We start from the raw sequence: 21345 nt of genomic DNA, 5'->3' as shown, positions 1-21345 counted from the left end.
GAAATTTGACCTCTTCAGTGCCAATTTTGTGCAGAGTGCACTTAATCATTCTAGGTAGAGGCTGTGAAACCGGTGAGCGCTACTTTTTGGGTGGGGTCTGCGGGAAGGCTAGATATGCACACGCCATACTTTTTGTGCAAGGGTGATTGCAGTTTTTTGCAAGTAATTAGTAAATGTCCTTTCCTGAAGCGACGTGCTTCGGTTTTTCTGGGAGGAAATCGCCTTTCTGATTTCTGAAAGACTGCTTTTGAATCGTTTCTTTCTACAAGTAGCTATATAAAATCTTGATTATGCCCCCCACTTTGACATGCTTCCGCTGTTCATGTTACTATATAGCTGTTCTTTATTAAGCGGATCCAACACTTTTGAATGGAAAGGTCTAATATATTTGATTGTCAACTATATCGGCAATGATTTACTAAATGATCCTTTACAATTTAGATTCTGACATCAAAAAGACCGCTATATCAGTATCGCCAATTTATTCATTGCCTACATATTACAATTATAACAATTGTAGGTAACCTTTCAAGATTTTATCGTCGAATATAGGGCCTTTTAAGGTTTTGTGTATTGATATGTATTCACAATTTCCGATACGTGCGAGCTATATTGATTCTCGAGACTCGAGAGTCAAAGGCCTCCCGATGCAAAACTTAGGCCCCATGCATGCACTCGGCCTATTGTAATGTCAGAGAGAATTAAGAGCACGAAAAACAATGAAAGGAAGCAAACTAAAGGAATGGCGAAATAAAGGGGATATCTAAAAACAAGCAAATTGTATGCACAAGATCATATGGCACGGCTAAGGCTAGTTTCCACTCAGGAAAATTCCCATTTGGATCGGACAGGACAGGAAAGTTTCCTTTGTATAAACGCCACCTGAGAACTCGCCGACAAAGGAAATTTTCCTGTCCGTTCCGATCCAAAGGAGATTTTTTCTAAGTGGAAACTAGCCTTAAAATGGCCTCCCGTACCAATTTTATTTGTGTGCCTGAACACGAATAAAATTATTTTGAGGCTTATGGCATGATTTGCAAGTTTTTCATTCCATCCAGTATGACGTGTTAAAGCCATGGTAACCTCATCGCCATTGGCTTAAATTTCACGTGTTAGGTATTATTGTCGGACGTCGGTACTACATCTAGTTGCCTCGATCAACAAACTAATGAACTAGAATTGGCAGTATTGTTTGTTATAAAACTATAAAAGTCTGTTCGCGGAGGCCTTACGTGCAGAAATTTCCTGATTAATAACTAATGTTTCCCTTGGTGCACACGTCAAAAAAATCAATTAAAAAATTTAGTTTTTATTGTTTCGAAATGGATGTAATTGCACCGACAAATCCATCGTTATAGGGTGGCAATCTCACGCAGTGTCTCTGGCGTGAAGCCTGCCCGGTCAGTTAATTAATTAACAAGACCGGCCAAGCTCATATATTATAAGCCATACAATATAGTGTAAGCAGTGAGTGTAAGCCACTTCAGCCAACAGACAACATAAGTGCAAACATAAAACCATTTATAAACTTTGGATTTTTTCTCCAGGTTTTATTTTACTGCTTCTCAAAATATAGCGGTTTTTACTGGATTTATTTTACAGTTGCTTCTATGATTGATTAATTGAATTACTTCAGTCTTCATGCCAAAGAAAATTGCCTTTCAATTGGAGCAGATCTTTCAAACAGATATACATGACACCCTTGCCCAAGTATACTCGTGCAGGCATAAATTGTTATTGTACTTATGAAATACGCACTCGACACTTATCATCCAGGGAATTGAGAAACGTTTTTACAATCTAATTGACCTTTTATGACGGGTTGATTTGAAATGCAGATGCGGTCGAGAACGCGGCTATGTATGGGCAAGAAAGGCAAATACGAAGATAGCTATAATGTCTTTCGCTTCACTATATTCTTTCAGCCCAACGGCTAACGACTATAACAAGGATAGTATGCGAATGTGGGTGTCTTTGAATATACCATGAGCCATTGCAGAATATGCTGGTAACGTAAAGCCAATGACAGAACAGAACAAAGGCTCAGTATATTGAAAATGGCAACACAGTATATTGAAAAAGGAAACAAAGGTTGATATAGATCGATGAAAGGAAAATGAAAGGTGGTAGGGGCATGTTTCTAGCTATATATGAATCAAATATGAAAATAATGAAAAGCTATAAATAGCCATTGGTTACACTAATTTCTTATAATTAAAAGCATTTTAAAAAAACTTTGATTCGGTTTTCGTAAGCGATGCTCTAGGATTCATTATCGATGAACAATAAAGATGAAAAGGACAAAGCATTTTATACATCATTGATATACACCGCGACAATGCACGGCATCGCCAATGAAACGCGGTCTTTCAGTTCCTGAGCAAACACACACATGCACAAAACAAACTTCGTGCATGTGCTATCATTTTACGATATGCAATGTCTAATGAGGTGTGATGATTGTAGATAAACAACATTGAATCCTTAATTGAAATTTGGCATGTATTATCTTCCTCATAAAATAAGCTGTAGTAAAAAAGTCAACAATAATATTTCAAGTGGCGCCGAGAAGGTTCATAAATTATGACTAACCCCTAAATTCTCAAGATGTTGTATTAAATCTGCCACGAGTTGAAAAAGAACACAGGTGCAAATGTCTTGTAATTTAATACAGGCTGTCTTTGACTTTGAACTTTAAACATTGAACAATGAACAGTAAACCTTACTGACTCCAAGCGCGCCAAACAAATATTGCTATTTCATTTTAGAAAGATTATATCGAGTGTTTGATTATTTTAGGTGCATAACATATGAAATATACTCAGAAAAAACCTCAAGAATTCCCTCCCCCGCCCTATAAGAACATGCATGATTGTATCATGCAGCCAATGAATCATAATAGGATTTCTGTACATTAACCAAGGCCATTGCCATTAAGCAAATTAGCGTGTATTAATATTAATAAAATTTATACATTGTCATTGACATTTAATTTACTCCAACCGCAAGGTGACCTCCTAAGAGCAAATTCAAATTTTTTCTTGCATGGATATTTCACATTCGAAGAACATACATGCAACGAAGACTACTGACGAAGATCAGCACAGAACCTGGGAACGAAGTGGTTTCATGCATAGTATATGTGCAACTTTAAAAAAAATCTTATGCTTATATGAGCATATATACCTCTTCATTTCCTTCGTGAAAAAATTCTCTTCCATTGTAGATAAATAAATGCACTGAATCCTGTACGCATGGGATTTTTCCATTCTTCCATCCACACATTTTGAAGCCCATATTTATATACGTTGCATGGCATTTTCAATATTTGTATCATATTTTAACATTTTCGTTGATTGTTTATTTGCTAACTAATTTTCGTTCGACGTACTTAATCGCCATGCATCTTGGTTGATTCTTCAATAAAGTTTACTTTTCTGAAGAAGCTGAGAGCAAATTGAGTTGATTTACCTTTCCTTTTGTATATCATGTAAACGTTTTATCATATCAATCGTATTACTGACGCTGTGAAAGTGCCTTTTTCGGATATAACACTGAACGATAAAAATATGATTTCTGCACATGTTTATTTTCAAAAATCAATCAAGATAGCAGAAATTACTAACTACCTAGTTCCTATGATATAATTATAGTTTATAGTAAATGAAGATAATAAAACTACTTGTATTTTAGTTTCTTATCCAGAAACGCCTTGGAATGCCTAATGAAATTTGCTAATACGTTCAAATGTTTTTAATCAATGTACAATAGATTACACAACAGAGACACATATATCCTGTTTATCAATATATTTTGTCGTCTTGGAAGGAAGGTCCGTGACGTACAAACTCCCATGCAAGACTCAATGAACACATGTCTTCTTCGTGCTGATAAGAAAATGCAGCCAATCTATAAAACCTTGTTAATCGTTTCCACAACTTTGTTCACTGGAATCTGCAGTATATACATGCAACAAAATTATAAACTGTGAATCAAAAGAATTTCCATCACAATAGTCGTCAAAATTAAAAAGATATAGCTTAGCCGGCTTGGCCCCTACTTCCAGTCAAACCATGCATGCAAGCAATGAATGCTTGCTGATGGAAAAATATATGTACAAATATCCGGTACAACTCACTTCCCCAAGGCCAAACATATGTACGTGCATAATTCCGGTTATGCTTTCGCGTTGTGTTTATATGGAAGCGGGACACGCTGCAGCGATATACGATAAGCTATAAAGCTCTTTTTTTAACATTCCATTCCGCTATTGATTTGGGCAAGAATATGCGCTGACGTTGCATTATTCGAGCACTGTATATATGCATGCATGCATATTACGTATTTACGTTTCTCACCTTGTATTCAGCAAATACGTGGCATATAAACTTTCCTCCTCCTTGACTTTCAACTAAACCAAAATGGACCCAATCACTGCAAGAAAAATTCTTGTTGGTAAGATTACTATGAATCATGTACAGAATAAAGATGAAATATTCCGGTGACCCGGTCAGACGACCGCGCTAATATTAGACAGTTCAGATCAGGGTTCAAATCATCATCATACAGATAAACTGTCCTTTCCAAGTACAGAGGCAGACCGCAGTAATATTAGCTAGGCAATTCAAATCAGGGTTCAAATCATTATTATACAGACAAACTGCATGTCCTTTCCAAGTACAGAGGCAGAGCTTTTTTATTATGCTTCGATCGTCTCTGTTTAATGTCGAGCCTCTTTCCTATGTATGGCTGTACTGCACCCTTCTTGATTCAATAAGGTTGGGGCGTTTATATACTAAGACTTCCTCAATTGAGCCTCTTTTCAATTATAGTCCCACTTCTTCTAATAAAATCCTGTTCGATTTTGGACCTCAATGAGAACAACATTATTCTACGGTCATATATATGGTAGATGTTCGCGCAAAATACGGTTTTATAGCTTACCTAGCGATTCCACAGTAAGATATTTTTTCAAGTGGAATATATTTACATAATTTCCCACTTTTTGTTGAATCATCCAAAGTGATGAAATCGGGAGAAATGCTTATTGTACATATTTGAAGCATACTTTCTTGAGCAACCTGTCGATAAAACAATGATGACAGGTAGCGTTATAAAGGTTGTCAAACACAAATTAATTGCAATAATGCAAGTGATAACAATTTTTCAATGATTTCATCAGCCAGATAAGACAGAGCGCATATTCTGCACTTATATATCTATATATGAAGCATGGTATAGACTGGCAGTGAGCTTCTGTCAGTTCTGAACGTTTCACCACACGCTTTGCCAGGAATTAACTGCTTTCAAAAACTTTTTTTTATCTTTGACTTACCCCAACAGCTTCTCTTATAGCGGGTTGTCCTGTACCAACAGAAACCGGCTTATGTCCATAATATTTGATCAAATATTCAGTAGATGATGGTTGCTGTGCTGTTGCGTTATCTAGCAATGGCTCCTAAGCAGAAACCGCGAAAAAACCGTGTTGATTGACATCGGAAATGAACTGTTGCAAATAGCTCTGACAATTTCGCGAAGCAGGGCATTGAACTATATATTATTTTAAACACTCAACAGGGTTTCCCTATATATGGAAAACCTCTTGAAATTTGAGGAAAATATTTAATCATTTTGGCTACCATACACGGGAGGGAAATGTACCAGTCAATCAACACTAACATTATTTGCATGCATGATTGTCTCTTTCTTTCCTTGTAATAATTATTGATCTAGTTATAAAATGAGTTTTTAATTTACAACATACCGGGCTACTTCTCTTGGGTACTCCAAGCTTGGCTTGATTAGCCAGCTTTCCAAGAAATCCCTTTATTCCTGCACCAGACTACAATTATGGAAAATATACTCAGTTCATGCATGACATAAACACTTTCATGTTCTTCGAACCAAACGTTCTCTCACTTAAACCTCCGAACTTTTATATCGTGCAATTATCTTAAACAGCAGCAACATCGTCGTCTCAAGTGGCTATATGGAGTCCCCCGTAGGCTCGGCCGGCTTGAGACTACCTGTCGCAGGATACGTTTATAGGTAAACTATGAGATGGACTTTGCACGAGGCGAGGCACAAATTAAGGACGGCAAGAAACAGCGGGAAAAAGCTTAGGCCAGCCGTACCAGGGGCCTTATTTCTATAATCAGGAAACCAACCTTACCCAACCCACCAGCTATTTTTTCACGTGTTTGTTTCGCCAAAATCCCTTGGCTAAATTCAGGTACCGGCCTTACGCGTTGCATCTTGCATGCAGTTGATATTGGTGAAAAACAATCATGGAACAGGTTACAGGGGAAAACTTTCTGAGATACACACCCTATTCATGTCTTTATCTGTATTTTTCCCTGCTTCTGTGGGGATGAACTTTTCTGCTAGTTCTGGATTCGTGTCTAAGCACGATTGTAAACGAAGCTGGAAAGGACAAATCACTGAATACAATTTGTTTATTTGGACAGGCAATTCTGTAATTTGGGAAGATCATGAATGCTACTGCTTTTTATGCAAGGAAGTTAATGTGTGTTATTGATGAATCTTACCCTACAAGCCTCTTCCAGTGCTTTTGTGAAACTAGCGGCATTTGGTGTACATTGAAACACATGACATAAGAATGGTGAACTTGGATCACCACTGCTTATATAGCCACAGAACCTAGAGAATTGTTAAGGAATTCGGTGAACGATTTTTTTTAACTCGAATTTCTTAAGTCTGAACTCGAATTCAGTTTCTGCATGCATTTTACATGGTGAAAAATAAAAGAATTTGTGGGTGCCATAACGTGGCGTGATTATTCTGAAAAAGTAGCTACGCTGGCAGACAGGTCACGTGGTACCGTACAACAAGGTAAACCGACCGTTACATTTTGTGAAGTTTTATCATAGTAGAATTAAGCCTTAATTAGCTAGGAGCCCAGGGCCAGTTAGCTCTCCCCCTAATGAGCTTCTGTTCATCTTATTATCTCATTAACTGCAACGAATTTGATAACAAAGAATTTTAATCATCACATACCTTACGTCCTTAGCTACTCCAATAAATGAAACAAATTTTATTCTATTTTCGGCGATTACTTCTTGAGACTATAAAATCGAAATGTCGCACATTAATAATGATAAATTTAGCACATTTAATTATTATTTGCAAGCCCCCCTTGGAATCTTTTAAAGCTAATCTCCATTTTACCCCGCAAAAGATTTGTGCATACGTGCTTGCATAAGGTGTATACTGATATACATTTGAAGCCCGCCGCACACGAGAGCTATTAGCTGAACTACAGACTTTGCGAGGCTGCTAGTTCAGCAAGTTACTCTCGTATGCAAGTAGTTATCTTGAGGAATTCGCCTCGAGAGGCAAGTTTCGCACGTGTGCGGATGGTTTTCAGTTAACTGCCTTGCGAGGTCGTTGTAGGAAAATCTCAATTAGGGTTTGGTGCTATGGACGTCCCTCCCTCCCCCCCTCCATCTATCAAACATGCCTGCATGGAATATGTAGTCTGGAGTGGGCTTAATATATTTTTATAATATTAAAAACTTTGAACAATTAAGAGGATAATATATCATTACTACTTTTATAAAAAAAGGGATTTTACCAAGCAGTCAGTAGAGCGAACACTCGAGACAGTAATTTCAATCAGACATGTGCGCCACGTGTGAGGATTAGTTGAAGTTATTGCAACATCAATGGCCTTGTGTACAACATCTATGCCTAAAGAGAGGAGTATGATGCATCAAAAATCAAGCGGTCCCAGCCCGACCGTTCCCAGAAGATTATACTGACATGGGTTAGGGGTTACTCATAAATTAAGTTCTGCCCGCCGGATTTCTTTTGTAAGTGCTTCTTTTGTAAGTGCAATAGCTTACAATAGAAATCCGTCGGGCAGAACTGAATACACATGAATATGCACCTTTCCCCCCCCTTAATCATCGTTCTAGTTACGCCCCTGCATGACCGACACAACAATGCTGAGTATGACAGGAACTATGACAGAAACACATGGCACATGCAGACAGGGTTGGACCAGTGCAGACAAGATGCTGACAGTGGCACCGTCAGTGCATGATAGACACAATACAAACAATGACACTGACAGTGATAGACAAGGATACTGGCAATGTCAGCAACAGTGATAGACAAAAATACTGACAGTGGCACGTACCGACAGTGATAGACAAGGATACTGACAATGGTACCGACAGCGGTAGACAAGGACTTACCGACAATGCAGACAAGGATATTGACAGTGGCACGGACCGACAGTGGTAGACAAGGACACTGACAATGGTACCGACAGCGGTAGACAAGGATATACCTACAATGGTACCGACAGTGATAGACAAGGATACCTACAATGGCACCGAAAGTGACCGTAGACAAGGTCACAAGGATACTGACAATGACACCGACCAACAGGCAAGGAGACCTATAATGGCACCGACAATGATCGACAAGGATACCGATAAGGGGGCGGATAATGATTGACAAGAATAATGACCGAAGGACAAGAACGGACAAGGAATAAGATAGACAGTAGTTGCCATGTTTTGGTACAATATTATAGAATTTAAACAATATAATTAGCATACCTGTTGGCCTTGGTACTTCCACCTTTCCGATAAATTTCCCTGAGAAACTTTTCTTTGATTCTGTTACTGGCTTCACGTTAAATCCGGCTTGATCTAATGTGATGGATAAAGATGGAAAGTTCTTGGAAGAAATGATACCAAAGAGCAAATCTTAATGATTGAATAACTATTTTATGTCATCCGAGAGGTCCTAAGTCAATGTAGATGTATATATACGGTTTACTGATATGAAAGATATTTTCCAAACATGAATTCGTGCAAGTCATTTAAAAAATTCTAACCCAGAATGATTTTATCTGACCCAGCAATCATAAATCTTATCGCCCACATTAATAGCTCAGGTAAAACGCGGTACGCAGTTATACAATATATAACAAAAATGTATGCATTTCCAGAACACCGATTCCTAGAATGTTGTAAATGCATGTGTATTGCGTAGCAACTTGGCATCAAATGTAGTACCTAGTTCTTCGACGACGCTGCCACGCTGCGTGGTCTGCTTATAAATTGGAATTTTAATTTGTAGTAGCTACTTCTCGTACAAACACTTATCTAAGTATCTGTTTTGACTAACTCGATGATCTGATCTGTACATACATATATTCCTCCTTGTGCATGCGGATGTATCCCTCATTGTATGCATGTACCCCTCTTGCATTGATCTAAACGCCGTCTTTTTAGGCGCTGAATAGTGGATGTAACTATCAGATCCTATTTATGTACTGCTACATTCGTAGCGTATTTCTTTTTATGTATATTTTTTGATTAAATGAAGCTTCCCTCATTTGATGTATTTTTTTCCACTGATTGAGAATAACAGAAACCTTGGAACAGTGTAAGGCAGGTTAGGCAGCTGCAGCTCACGAGTAGAGAATTATATCATATTTAATATGTATATTAAACATTGAAAGAAAATAAACTTATATTAGAAAAATATTTATTCATATTTATAGCAATCTTCATACATTCACGTATATATAAATTAATCGTTATAAACGACTGACGATTATTATAAAATTCCTTCTTTTGGAATCCAAATATATTCTGGGCATGTGTTGATTCTACATTCTGGGGTGGTACTGCATTGTGACCATGCATTGAGATGAAGCTCTTAAACATACTATATACGATATGCATGCATGTTATTGCAAGTAGGTTTTCGATGAAACAACAGGTATATAATACTTTTAAATGCCGTACCACTCCTAACATGTAAAATATTTTTTCCATTCTTCACTGCATGGATTTATTTTTTATAAATGTTAAAATTGTCTTTAAATAAAGCTTCAGCATACATGTAAATAACGAATAAAGGGCGCTTTTATTGACAAGGTAGGATAACTCAAAAGTAACTATATTCGACCCCTATATATACATATACTATAAAAGGCAACACAAGGAATTAAGCGGCTATAATCTATATAATAGTTCAACTAAATGCAGAATATAAGATTATATGGCGTACGTGCACACACATGCTAAGCTTCGGTAGCGAAATATATTCAATCTGCAAACTAATCCTTCTATAATATATCGATGATGGCGCCTTAACATCTTTTGAGTTATCATTTTTGTGTTCAAAGCTTTCAAGTATAGCCAGCATACAGGTTATTATGAAATAAACATATTTGAATGAAAGAGATTAAATAAAATATACTGACTACATTAGTGTGTAAAATATCATCATTAATCTTTTCATATAAAATATCATGTTATTCAAAAATATATTTGAAAAATTTAGACTTTCTTTCTGGCGAAAGAGAAAATAAAAAATATTTCGATGTACCATTAGTACACATTCAATTGGTCTATAGACTGAATTCATTGTAAGAAAAGGTTTAGGTATGTCTGCCTCCCTGCCTTTCAACGTTCCATCGTCTCTGCAATCAATTGAGTCAGGAAAACAGTGACCAAATCCGTCCTGAAAGTATAAAAATGCATTCTCTGCTTGTCAACTAACTTCATTTACTTGGTAATGTGCTGTGCAAAACTTCAAAGTGATTTGATGGTGTACAGAATAGTGCGTATATCCCTCTTCTAGCAGAGTCAAAACATCCACTGACTGCACATGAGATCTGACTTGCAAAGGCAAGATAATACCTCGATGCAGCATGCAGCTAAGTTTTTTTCTAATTTGCTAAGAATTATAGCGACTGTTACAGCTATATAGCATATTTGGTATACATTTTTTACATTTCTTGAATAACATAAACTAAACGATTTCCAGGAGTGATATAGACCCCCTATTTCATGCACAATTGTCCTAAAAAACAAACCAGGTGCAAATATTTGCGCTAAGAGGAGGTGTTTAAACTGAACATAACAAAAGCTGCAGTTGGTCTCCCTCACGGGCCGCGGTCACAAAGAGGCTCAACGCAGGAGATTAAAGCATCATGGGAATACGCTTCATTAGTTTAAAATGATTCCAAAGGATGTATCAAGAACCTTCTTCAGACTAAAATTAACTGTAATTAACGGTAAAAATTGGAGAGAAACATTCTTTAGGGTCCATTTGTGTCACAACGTATTACTACGGGGTGTCCCTAAAAAACCCAAAACTATTGAATGCCTAAACACCCTGTTGGGACCCAAGTGTATAAATGTTCGACAAGTATTTTTATGCATGATGACAGTAAAATTTGCCAGTTTCTATCCACATATGACTTTTATTAACAATATTTATAGAATTACAGTTTACAAATATGGATAGCAATATTTAAATTTACAACCCAAGCACCATGACCTTCGATTCGACATGTGCCTCTTCTCTAGCAAATTTTCAATTTTTGTATTTATATAGCATTTTACAAGTGCACGTTAATCCCCACAGACATAAATTCGCGAACAAGTCATTGAAATTTTAACAATAGGTGATTTCAATAGTTTTGGGGTTTTTTGGGACACGGGACACCCTGTATAAAAGAGGTTATGGGTGATGGAAATTTGAATTTTTATACATCTCACACACGCGACAACTCGCAAAGATTTCCATGCAGAGACTATAGATATGCCAATAACACACTTGCATGTTTTTCCGAGCTATATAGTCCCTTTGGCGCTCATATGATAAAATAGCTTCACTTTATTCGCGTTATTCCCATATCAGACCAATCTACATGCCCGCATATCAAGGATTTACACACGGGATTACTATACCTTTTTGAGACGGTTTTGGTGGAGTATTCAATATATCAGACCACTGTTTGGTTGAACCGTTTTGCTGATTCTCACGAGCTCTTCTTTTCTCCGCCAATATTTTGCTGCACATCTCATGCAGCTTATTATGAATTGCTCGTCCAGAAATGTTTCCATGGCAGCGGAATACGTGACATTTATGTTTGCCAGTAGTTTGATCTCTTGCCACATACGCAAAGTCCCTGTCAAATAGTTGAGTGGTATTAGGAATTATTAATGCACTACCTGGCATTGACTGCATGAGCCCAGATGAGTTGAAATTAAGAGAGTCATAAATGAAACAGCAAAAAGGTTAACTTTATATATGCTTCAACTCAGGGGCCAGTTGTTCAAGACAAAGCTATATAGGTTAGCGCCAACCCTTGGTTAAATTTTCATCCAGTACGTGTTTTAGTTTATGTGCTTGTGAATCACTATTCGTTTGTAAACAAGCGTTTAAAAAAATAATGTAAAGATTTGCCTTAACACAAGGTTAAGCTAACCTGCTTTTGAACACCCGGCCCCAGGTTTTCAAATATTATTATAACATACTTTTGTTCATCTCGTCCAGCCCCCCAAACTCGCATTTTCGAAATAGGTTGTACCAGGAGAATCGCTTTAGTTTGGCAATCAACAAGTTTCAAATTGTCCCCCTCCAGAAGCAAACGTAAATCTTTACCCTAAATAAAATTAAGGTCAGATTTATGTAATAAATATTCGTTTATTGCAAATTAAGATACAGATGATATTCTCTCGGCATTCATTTTTATTTTCTGCGATGAAAAACAGCCAACATTTCCAACAGTAACTAACTAGTGAAGAACAGATTTTAGCACTTTGTTCCGAAAATGTGCTATAGAAATTCAGTAATTCGTTGGGCATCAGTGTGACTAAATCTGGTACAATTTTTTTTACTATATTTGGTCGGTTGCGCATAAATAGCCCCACCTGGTTTTAATAATTACTCCATTAAAACCAAGGGGGGAAGTTTAACTAGATTTGAGTGGCTTTGGTTAAAAAATACGCATGGACGAAAGTGGGATAATGATTCTTGATCGTGGTCAAAAACAGAAAGTTTTCTGATCAACTTTCCTAATTATAGAGTAATGATAAATGTACTAAAAAGAAAATAGTCACATTTGAGTAATTAGGTTAGGTTAATTCAGATTATTCAGTATTTAGCCTAACGACAATATTACATATTCTTCAGATATAGAATATATGTGAAGAACATGCATGCAGTTTTCATACGGCAGTCGGCGATGTATTGTTCGTGACGAGGAAAATGTATTAAAACAACAAAGAACTTCACCGGTCAGTGACAAATATAGCCATCGTCGGGCCTGTGACATATGCATAAGAATTAGACGAATCAAACGAACAGAAATCTTTTTTCGCACAGCATAGACGAAACAAAGTGAAAAGAAACGAGATAAATGGTCGAGAATGACAGGCCTGCAGTTGTTTCAAGTTATTTTATATAGTTCAATTTGATAATCGTTATTCTACATATCATAGTTTCTCGTCCTTATACTCAGCTGAACACAAGCTACATTGGATTGAGTAGAACTCAGAATGGCATCCAACAACAATATTAACACTAATTAAATTAAATTATAAGAACACTTACACCACCCCAGGTTTCTGTTGTTTTCCAAAGATCTTTCCTGTCCCTTGCAAGATTACTGATACACTCGGCAATCGTATCACTCATGTTGTGTGGGGCTACTTGACTCTCTTCCAGTTCAAGCCAACCCATTGAGTGAACAGGGAAACTGATCACCTAAAATGTCAAAAAATAAGTTCTTTACACCATTCCAAATGCCCCGGATAATTTGAATGTATATATAATACAGGTGCTGATAGAATGTTTATGCAAGAGTTAAATTGGAATTTAAAAAGTTGATATTGAGAAAGTAAGAGACACTGTACCATATTTACAGTAAGTCTGATGTACTAATGTGTGATCTGCGTTCTGCTTTCGACAGTTGCCGTTGACGAAGAAGAATGCATGCATGGGTGATAATATTCTTCCTCTAACGTTAAAGGCTCTTAATTAAAAAAATAGACGTCTTCCGGATAATGGTTCATATAGCAATTACTATATACATGCAATCATAAAAGTTTCCATAGCTACAATGAATATCGTGCTCGTTTTTAAATCACATATCAGTACCGATTATCACTCTAAATTAACCTCCACATTAACACACGTTAAGACATGTGTTGTTAAAGTAAATACATAACTGTCTCAAATCAACTCCTAATAGATGATACACTTTAAAAAATAGGGAATTTTTTCATCGCGTGCACTTTCCTCGACTTTTCAATTTAATTATGATTGTTATATAGTACAGGAAACCAAATGTTACATATAATATAATTACAATTCAAAACATATAACCAGGACGATGCAAAAAATTCAACTCTTGGCTTTGGCAGGAATCGGTTTTTATATCATAACTTTCGATTTGAAAAAAAAACATGCTCACAAAATTAATAAAAAGAAATTTGGGGATTGGCCATGCACATGTGTACAATGGATCATATGAGATGGATCATATAGTCAATGGCAATTAAGGCAAGTCGCAAGACTAAAATCACACGAATAGCCACCTGCAGGTTTGAAATTCAAACTATATATTATATATTCCAAGACAACCAAGGATTCTTTATACCTGCATGCATGTAAGAATTCACGCACTACGGTAATAGATACTACAAAAAATTAGCTTTTACGAAAAAAAGTCCCATTAATGTTACGTATAGCCATACATGGCAGGTTGCCGCGGTAGTTACGATATACTGATACATGCTGAAACATGTACAATACAATAAACATTAAATACATCCTGTTTATATATAGCTATAACTTGATTACGCCGCATTTATGCCACAGACACGAAACGAATTCGCATACAAAACCTTTATAACGCCTGAAATATGAATTGTGTGGAAAGGCAAGGTACAGTTATTCAATTTGATATACTTTTGATCCACATGCAGTCAATACCTGCATGCATGCAGACCTCCTTTTAATACAACGTATTCCACGTATCTATACACCAATTCGCTGCTTATATGTCATCCCAGACTTACTAGTCATACTGTATACAGTTTATTAGCCATTCTACCCGAGTATATGGCACCAATGAGTTTAAACATTAATGTGTAATTGTTTAAAAGAAGGATGAAGCGGAAGGATTACAAATAGATATTTACCTAACTACATATTTTACACCTCAAACGTAAAAACAATAAAAACATACAATAATATAGTTCTTTTCGGCTATTTCCTCCAACCCAACAACATCATCTGCCTCCATTCCTATATTGGGCTAATAAATCCTGTCCACTTTACTTAAAGCCATTGGCAAAAATGGCGACTTGAAAACTGTAGTGTTTGTATGCGGCAAAGAAATAGCGAATGACGCCTATTACATATCATTATCATATAACGATAGCTATATACAGCAGGTGCAACACGCACATTCGTTCAAAACACTTAGGAAGAGATAGCCATTTTGAAAAATCTTTACATATGGCTATAGGCTTAAAGCCAAACGAACCAAGAAATCGTTTATTTGTAAACAGAACAAAAGAGGTGCTTTATAATTATGCAGGAGTATTAAACTGAAAAGAATAAACGAATACATGCATCATTTGTCGACATCATTATGAAAGTATACAAAAAACAAACCACGCATTTGCCCACACAACCACAAGTTTGTAAGGCAATTGTCCAATAAATCAAGTAACGTCTGAACAAATTATTTTTACGGCATATAATTTGTTATGAACGACTAGCATGATGTTTCCATACTTGTAACAGGGGTAATATTATTACTGCGCACCAAAGAAATATATAATAACCCAAGCGAGAGAAACGGGCTTTAACGGCGCCCTTTATAACCAGATAATATTCAGGTATCATGAGCTTATATATGCAGCCCCACAACGTAAAAGCTCTGACGTGCACAGGCTTGCATGTTACCTGTGCTGTGACATATCCTGAAACGTACGTATATCAGAAAAAGATCCTATATGTGTTTCTATTGGGATTTCCAATGGGTGTTCATATGGTATATGATGGCACACACTATGGTTCGCTTCTATAAGATAGCTAGTGTTTTGCTCACCAGCTAATGCGCCCTCCTTTCTCAACGTAAAACTCTGGCATGAACTATGTACAGCACGTATAGTAAATATAAAAATAAGAAGAAAAAAACTTAAGATGTGCGTGGCGGAACGAAAAATATCGTTGAGGAAAATGATTTTCGGCGACATATCTTGCATGCATTTAAGAAAAAATTAGCCTATAATTATGCAGACAATAGTTTAGAACGTCGCCTACTTTCAAGTTTTAACTCATTGGCGATGAGCCGGAAATCCGTGTATTTTCAACAGTTTTTATTTCTTAAAAAATTAAAACCCAACCCTTCCTCCTCATGTATAAGGATGCATACCGATATACGATGACGTCCCTTGTGTGCTGATTATATCTCGGTCCTTATATAGAAAATTATGGAGAAGTTGTCTTTGGAGGTCGTACGTGACAAAAAAATTTATATGCATAGTTGAAAATTGTCCCTCCCCCTAGCTTTAGGGTCATGCACAAACTAACATTTATGCATGTATATGTTTGAAAGTCAGCATTCAAAATCACATCTTATATACTTACTGTTTTCAATTCTGGTCTTGGCTTTTCTCTACAAATATTTGAATTTGAGAAATTATTATCAGAAACCGTTTCAGGTGTTTTTAGTGCATGCTTTGTATAAATCAGAAGGCGGGTTGGGTAAAATTCATCACTCGTAAAAACACAGTTAAAATTCATCACTCGCTAAAATTAATCACTCGTAAAAACACAGTTTAAAAACAAGTTTCTAAACGTTTTTTAAAGCAAAATTTCTCCTACAAAAATTCAAAATCACTTACACCTCGGGACGTTGGACTGGACCATCCGTGGACGTGACTGTTTCTAAAATCTACAGAAAGAGAGGGGATATGGGGCTATAGATAAGAATATAAAATCCTCAATTTACTGTTATGCAACGTAGATCTTTCTAATTTTTAAAAGCTCAAAAAGCCAATTTCGCATGCTAAATCCTACGAAACACTATAACTAATATGCACTGATTCACTTGATTATTTCAGAAGAAAAAAAATAAAATGAAGTTTTTAACATTTCATGCGAGCGAATGAAAAGGCGTAAATCTAAATTAATCACCATTACAAATAAATCCAAACTCTTTCGTTGTTGCCTTGTGAGTGGAAACCACACAACGAGAGAAGGTAGATGAATTCGCTTACTTTTGGTTTTTCCCGTTGAATGTTGCCAGTTGCTACATGCCAATAATAAGTTCCATGTAAATCCTTCACTTCCTGCCATCCATCAGGTAAACCTGTCGAACCTTTTGATACGTTTTCCTCTTCCCTGGAATCTGTCGTTACAGAATCGTACATTTCTGGTTCTCCAAACATTTTTGTTGATGGCTGACCAACTATATCAGTCACCAAATACGCTCGTATTGGAGTACTTGGTTCCTCATCCAAAGCCTCAGTTGAAGCACTCTTTTTAACCTGGGCATCTTTTGATTCGTCAGCGTATTTTTTTGCCGGACCTCCATCAGACTTTTGCCGAATGTGTTTTTTAATTGTTTTCATAATGCTTGATCCTTTACCTTGGGATTTTTCCTGCTGGTAATCGTCCTTTAGGAGATCTTCCTGAGATTTCCGTAATTCTTCAGCTTCGAAGTTAGGACGACTTGGCAAAGGAGGGGGTACTTCATCCTTTTCTTTGTCTGGTTCACTCAAATCGATGAGATTCGGTGATTTGGGAAGTTTGTTTACAACGGCATATACTGCATCCACAGGCTGTGGAACGGCCGCCTCATCTTCAATTTCAAGTAAAATTTAGTTATTTCAAGCATTTAAGTTTCAGAACAAACGTATCACGGAGGGTGCATGCAGGGTTAGGCTGCGATATTGCACGTCATTATCCCACAAAGTCATGTTCAGTACACCTAAATTCATCAGTGTGAACAATTAAGTGCGTATATACAGCTAGGAGACTAGGGCAGAAATGTCCTGTCCTGTTTCCGAATAAGCTAATTTACAGGGTTCGTTTTCAATGACTTTCAAGGCTTTGAATTGTCATTCAAGAACATTTAAGGACATTCAGGTTTTGTGAGAACTGAAATTATAATTTAGAAGACTTTTGATGTTTCGAGGACTTGCAGTAGTTACAAAAGGCTTATACTACCCAAGATGGCCGACTACTTTTGTGATTACGTCATCATTGCAAGAGACCAACCCTAACCCTAATATTGCAGATACAAACCTGATGGTTGACTAGGTTCATCATGATCGTCTTTACGCGCACCATAAGGTCTTGGTATCGGCGGAGGTTTCCTTTTCCCTCTATCTGTGCCATCAACACTGTCCTTCGCCTTTGCATATGGCTTTGGCATAGGAGGAGGTTTCTTGCGCGTTTTAAACGCACTTGTATCTACTTCAGCATATGCATCTGACGATACTTCCGAAGATGAATTTTGCATGTCTGCAGTGAAAGCTGACAATGCGCTATTAGTTCCACTACTGTCCTGAGATTTAACCAAGATATTTTCCGTATTAATCCTATCAAAATCGCCACTGGGAATAGTAACTTCTTCGTATGCTAACAACTCTCTCTTTTGATTATCTACTGGCTTAGATGAATTAGGTTTTCGACCTTCAATTATCGCGGTACTAAATGCCCCTTCCACGGTAACCTGTAAAGGTCTGAATTCGACCCCAGCATAAGCATATACAGATGGTTTATTCTGGTTCTGGTCGGATCCTGTCTCACCTTTGTCAGGCTTTGAATCTGCACGAGGCTTATCTAGAAAAATCACACCGAAAAAAATCGATGGCAATCAACACCAGATGTACTATGTAATTATCACTGAATATTCTTCACAAAAAACTGTTTCTGATCATCTGACACTATAGTCACAAAGTAGATAAAATATATCACTTTTTTTTTGAGTGGCAAATGTTTTTTTGTATATGTGTAAGAGTGGAGTGTGTTGTACTGGCTATTTGGATGCACAGTTGGCCGTGGGCCAATATAAACTTCACATTTGGCAATCTAATTGGCAGAGTGAGTACTGATAAAACTGATAAAAAGTTGTCATCCTGCATGTTAAAGGTAACTATTGCACAAGTTTACCTTTCAAAATGATAAAGTTTTTCTTTATGGAAGAGCTGCATAATGCAGCGGGGAAGAAGGGAGGCACAGGGGCATAGTCCCTATTATAAAGATGTGCCCTTTTTCCACCAAAGATGCTTGAGTGACTAACTAATAAATACATGTAAACTTTCTGAATAGAATCTTACCAGGTACTTTTGGTTTTTGACTAGTTTGTTTTACTTGTGGTTGACTACCCTGGAAAAACGAATATGCATTGCAGATCAATTCATTGGTAGTCTTAAAATCTATTGAATCAACATATAAATTTTATATAAATTACATGTCATTTTCACTTTTTTGGTTAAAACATTCTCACTTTCAATATTTACATTCCATAATAGACCTTTTTCATAATGATGTCAAACGCGGAAAGTCACGAAGTTCGATTGGCTCCATAGTTTTGTGGAGCCAATCAAATTTTGACGTCATATAACGATCTATTATTTCTTTCTTTTCTTGGGTGATATATAACCTCAAAACTCAACAAAAACAAAATGCATCTTGGACAAATAATTTTAAAAGTTTATACATAGTACATCAATTAGCATCTTCCTCATACAAATATTGCTATATTATAATTCAAGCTATACCAAGGTGGCTACATTTAGCAAATCTGGATATAAATGGTGTATTTGTCTATTGTAACTCATAATTTTATCAATCATTTTAAGGTGAATCTATTGAATAAATTTATCAAGATAAAAATTTAAAATAACAAGTTCTTGTGGTTAAGCATATTTTACATGGATTTAAAAAAATCTCAATAGTCTCAAATCTAATATGCATGCTATGTACTCATGGTGTTATTATTACCAATTCTGGAGTGGGTTATTTTCAGACATTTTCTAGGACATTTTTGGATCCCCGAAAATATTTTGTCTTCAGTACACAAGCACATGCAAAAAAATTCATTTTATTTACAGACTATGAGTTTTTTTTACTTGTGGTTCAAGAAAATGCAGGGCATTCAAAATTTTAAAAATGGGTTATTTCAGTTGGGTTTAGGTTTCCTTAGAACACTCTGTACATTATGATTGGGCAAGCTTCTTTGCTGTGAATTAATAACCAAAATATTTGAGTATGTTTAATAATGATTTCCTAATTGTATGTACTGTAAAAACATAGTTCATAAACATAAGATTAAAACCAAACGCTGAATGTAAACTAACTAATGTTGAGTTAAATACTATATATATAAATTCTCAGTAAATTGCGGGGATATTACAATGGGTCAAAGACGAAAAGAGAACAAACAGGGATAGGCTAAATTATATTTACAGATATCATAAACATATTTAATAAATGAGCTTTAACTTGTTGACCGAAGCTGCGTCTTACTGTTCGGCACGAACATCTTAATATGATATTTGCGCGTTTGATCAAATGGATTTTGATGTTCTGATGACTCTGAGAGAACTGGTACACTTTAGTTGATTGAAAAGTGTTTACTACAAGTGCCTACCGAGACGTTTCCCCCTGAATGCAATTCATTCTTGCCTTAAATTATCACATACTTTGTGCTATAATCAAAACAGTCTACGCACACATCGTTTTACACAATACGAACACACACAACTATACTGTATCTAGGATTGATAGTGGCACTGTGAGCAGCTTTATAATGCAGACAAAATCAACTTAATATATCCAACCTTGTCATTGTTATTTCTCTGTTCTGTATTATTGGAGAAACTGAGAAGATTCGAAGGTGCCTTCACTTTAGACACTACAAAACGAAAGAATGATCCCATCAAACACTCTTTCGGTATTGAACAGTCAAACATATGAAAAAGTATACGTAGGAGATGATCTAGACAAGATGAATATACCTTGACATATTGATCACGCATTTCTTGGATGTCAATATCTTATAGCTGGTCATACCATAAACAGAAGTCACAAAACATAGCTCTAAAAGCACTTACCTCGCTCAACTTTAAAATCCATACGGTAAAATTCATTCAGTTGACGAGATATCAAGTACGGCAGTTGTAAAATACGGTTCACATTTTTTACAGACAAAAAATACAACACTACAAGACTACAAGATCGAAATACTTTGGTCTTGATTGCCAAGTTTCCGGTTCGACGTTAGGCAATATTATTCATAAATATTCAAATGTATTTGCAACATTTTGTACATAAATCATAGAATAAATCATAATAAATTCACGAAATTTACAATTGCCCAAGGGGAATAAGAGGAAGATCCCAGATAGAATCACTCCCCCCCCTCTAAGAATGTAGCTAGACAGCTTACTGATTAAAAACTTGAAAGGGGGTGTATATTCATATATTCATGTTTACCTATCGCAGAAACAATAGCGCACAAAAGAAATCAGTCGGACT

General features: G+C 36.4%; 1 protein-coding gene across 1 annotated transcript; it reads right to left on the bottom strand.

Annotated features, from left to right (window-relative positions):
- Positions 1-3337: 3337 nt before the first annotated feature.
- Positions 3338-21030, bottom strand: LOC114528243. The gene is made up of 20 exons (XM_028549871.1): positions 20922-21030; positions 20649-20722; positions 19143-19191; positions 18106-18645; positions 17076-17659; positions 16701-16750; positions 16444-16471; positions 13393-13545; positions 12315-12442; positions 11745-11965; positions 8589-8681; positions 7595-7710; positions 7018-7085; positions 6549-6660; positions 6328-6423; positions 5765-5842; positions 5336-5458; positions 4945-5081; positions 4359-4434; positions 3338-3954 (listed from the first exon to the last, which is right to left on the bottom strand). The coding sequence occupies exons 1-20, from the start codon at positions 20941-20943 to the stop codon at positions 3910-3912; spliced, it is 2793 nt and encodes a 930-aa protein (XP_028405672.1). The 5' UTR covers positions 20944-21030; the 3' UTR covers positions 3338-3909.
- Between the last annotated feature and the right edge of the window lie 315 nt (positions 21031-21345).

This window comes from Dendronephthya gigantea, unplaced genomic scaffold (assembly GCF_004324835.1).
Source record: "Dendronephthya gigantea isolate DGI-Jeju-01 unplaced genomic scaffold, DenGig_1.0 000001F, whole genome shotgun sequence".
In the NCBI taxonomy this organism is placed as follows: Eukaryota; Metazoa; Cnidaria; class Anthozoa; order Malacalcyonacea; family Nephtheidae; genus Dendronephthya; species Dendronephthya gigantea.
This window is presented reverse-complemented; position numbering and strand designations above follow the sequence as displayed.

Excerpts from the sequence above, each read along its gene's own strand:
- LOC114528243 (XM_028549871.1), bottom strand. The coding sequence starts at position 20,943 with ATGGATTTTAAAGTTGAGCGAG. Across the intron at positions 20,723-20,921 it reads GGATTTTAAAGTTGAGCGAG|TGTCTAAAGTGAAGGCACCT; the intron begins GTAAGTGCTTTT and ends TTCGTTTTGTAG. Across the intron at positions 12,443-13,392 it reads CAACAGAAACCTGGGGTGGT|GGTAAAGATTTACGTTTGCT; the intron begins GTAAGTGTTCTT and ends AATTTTATTTAG.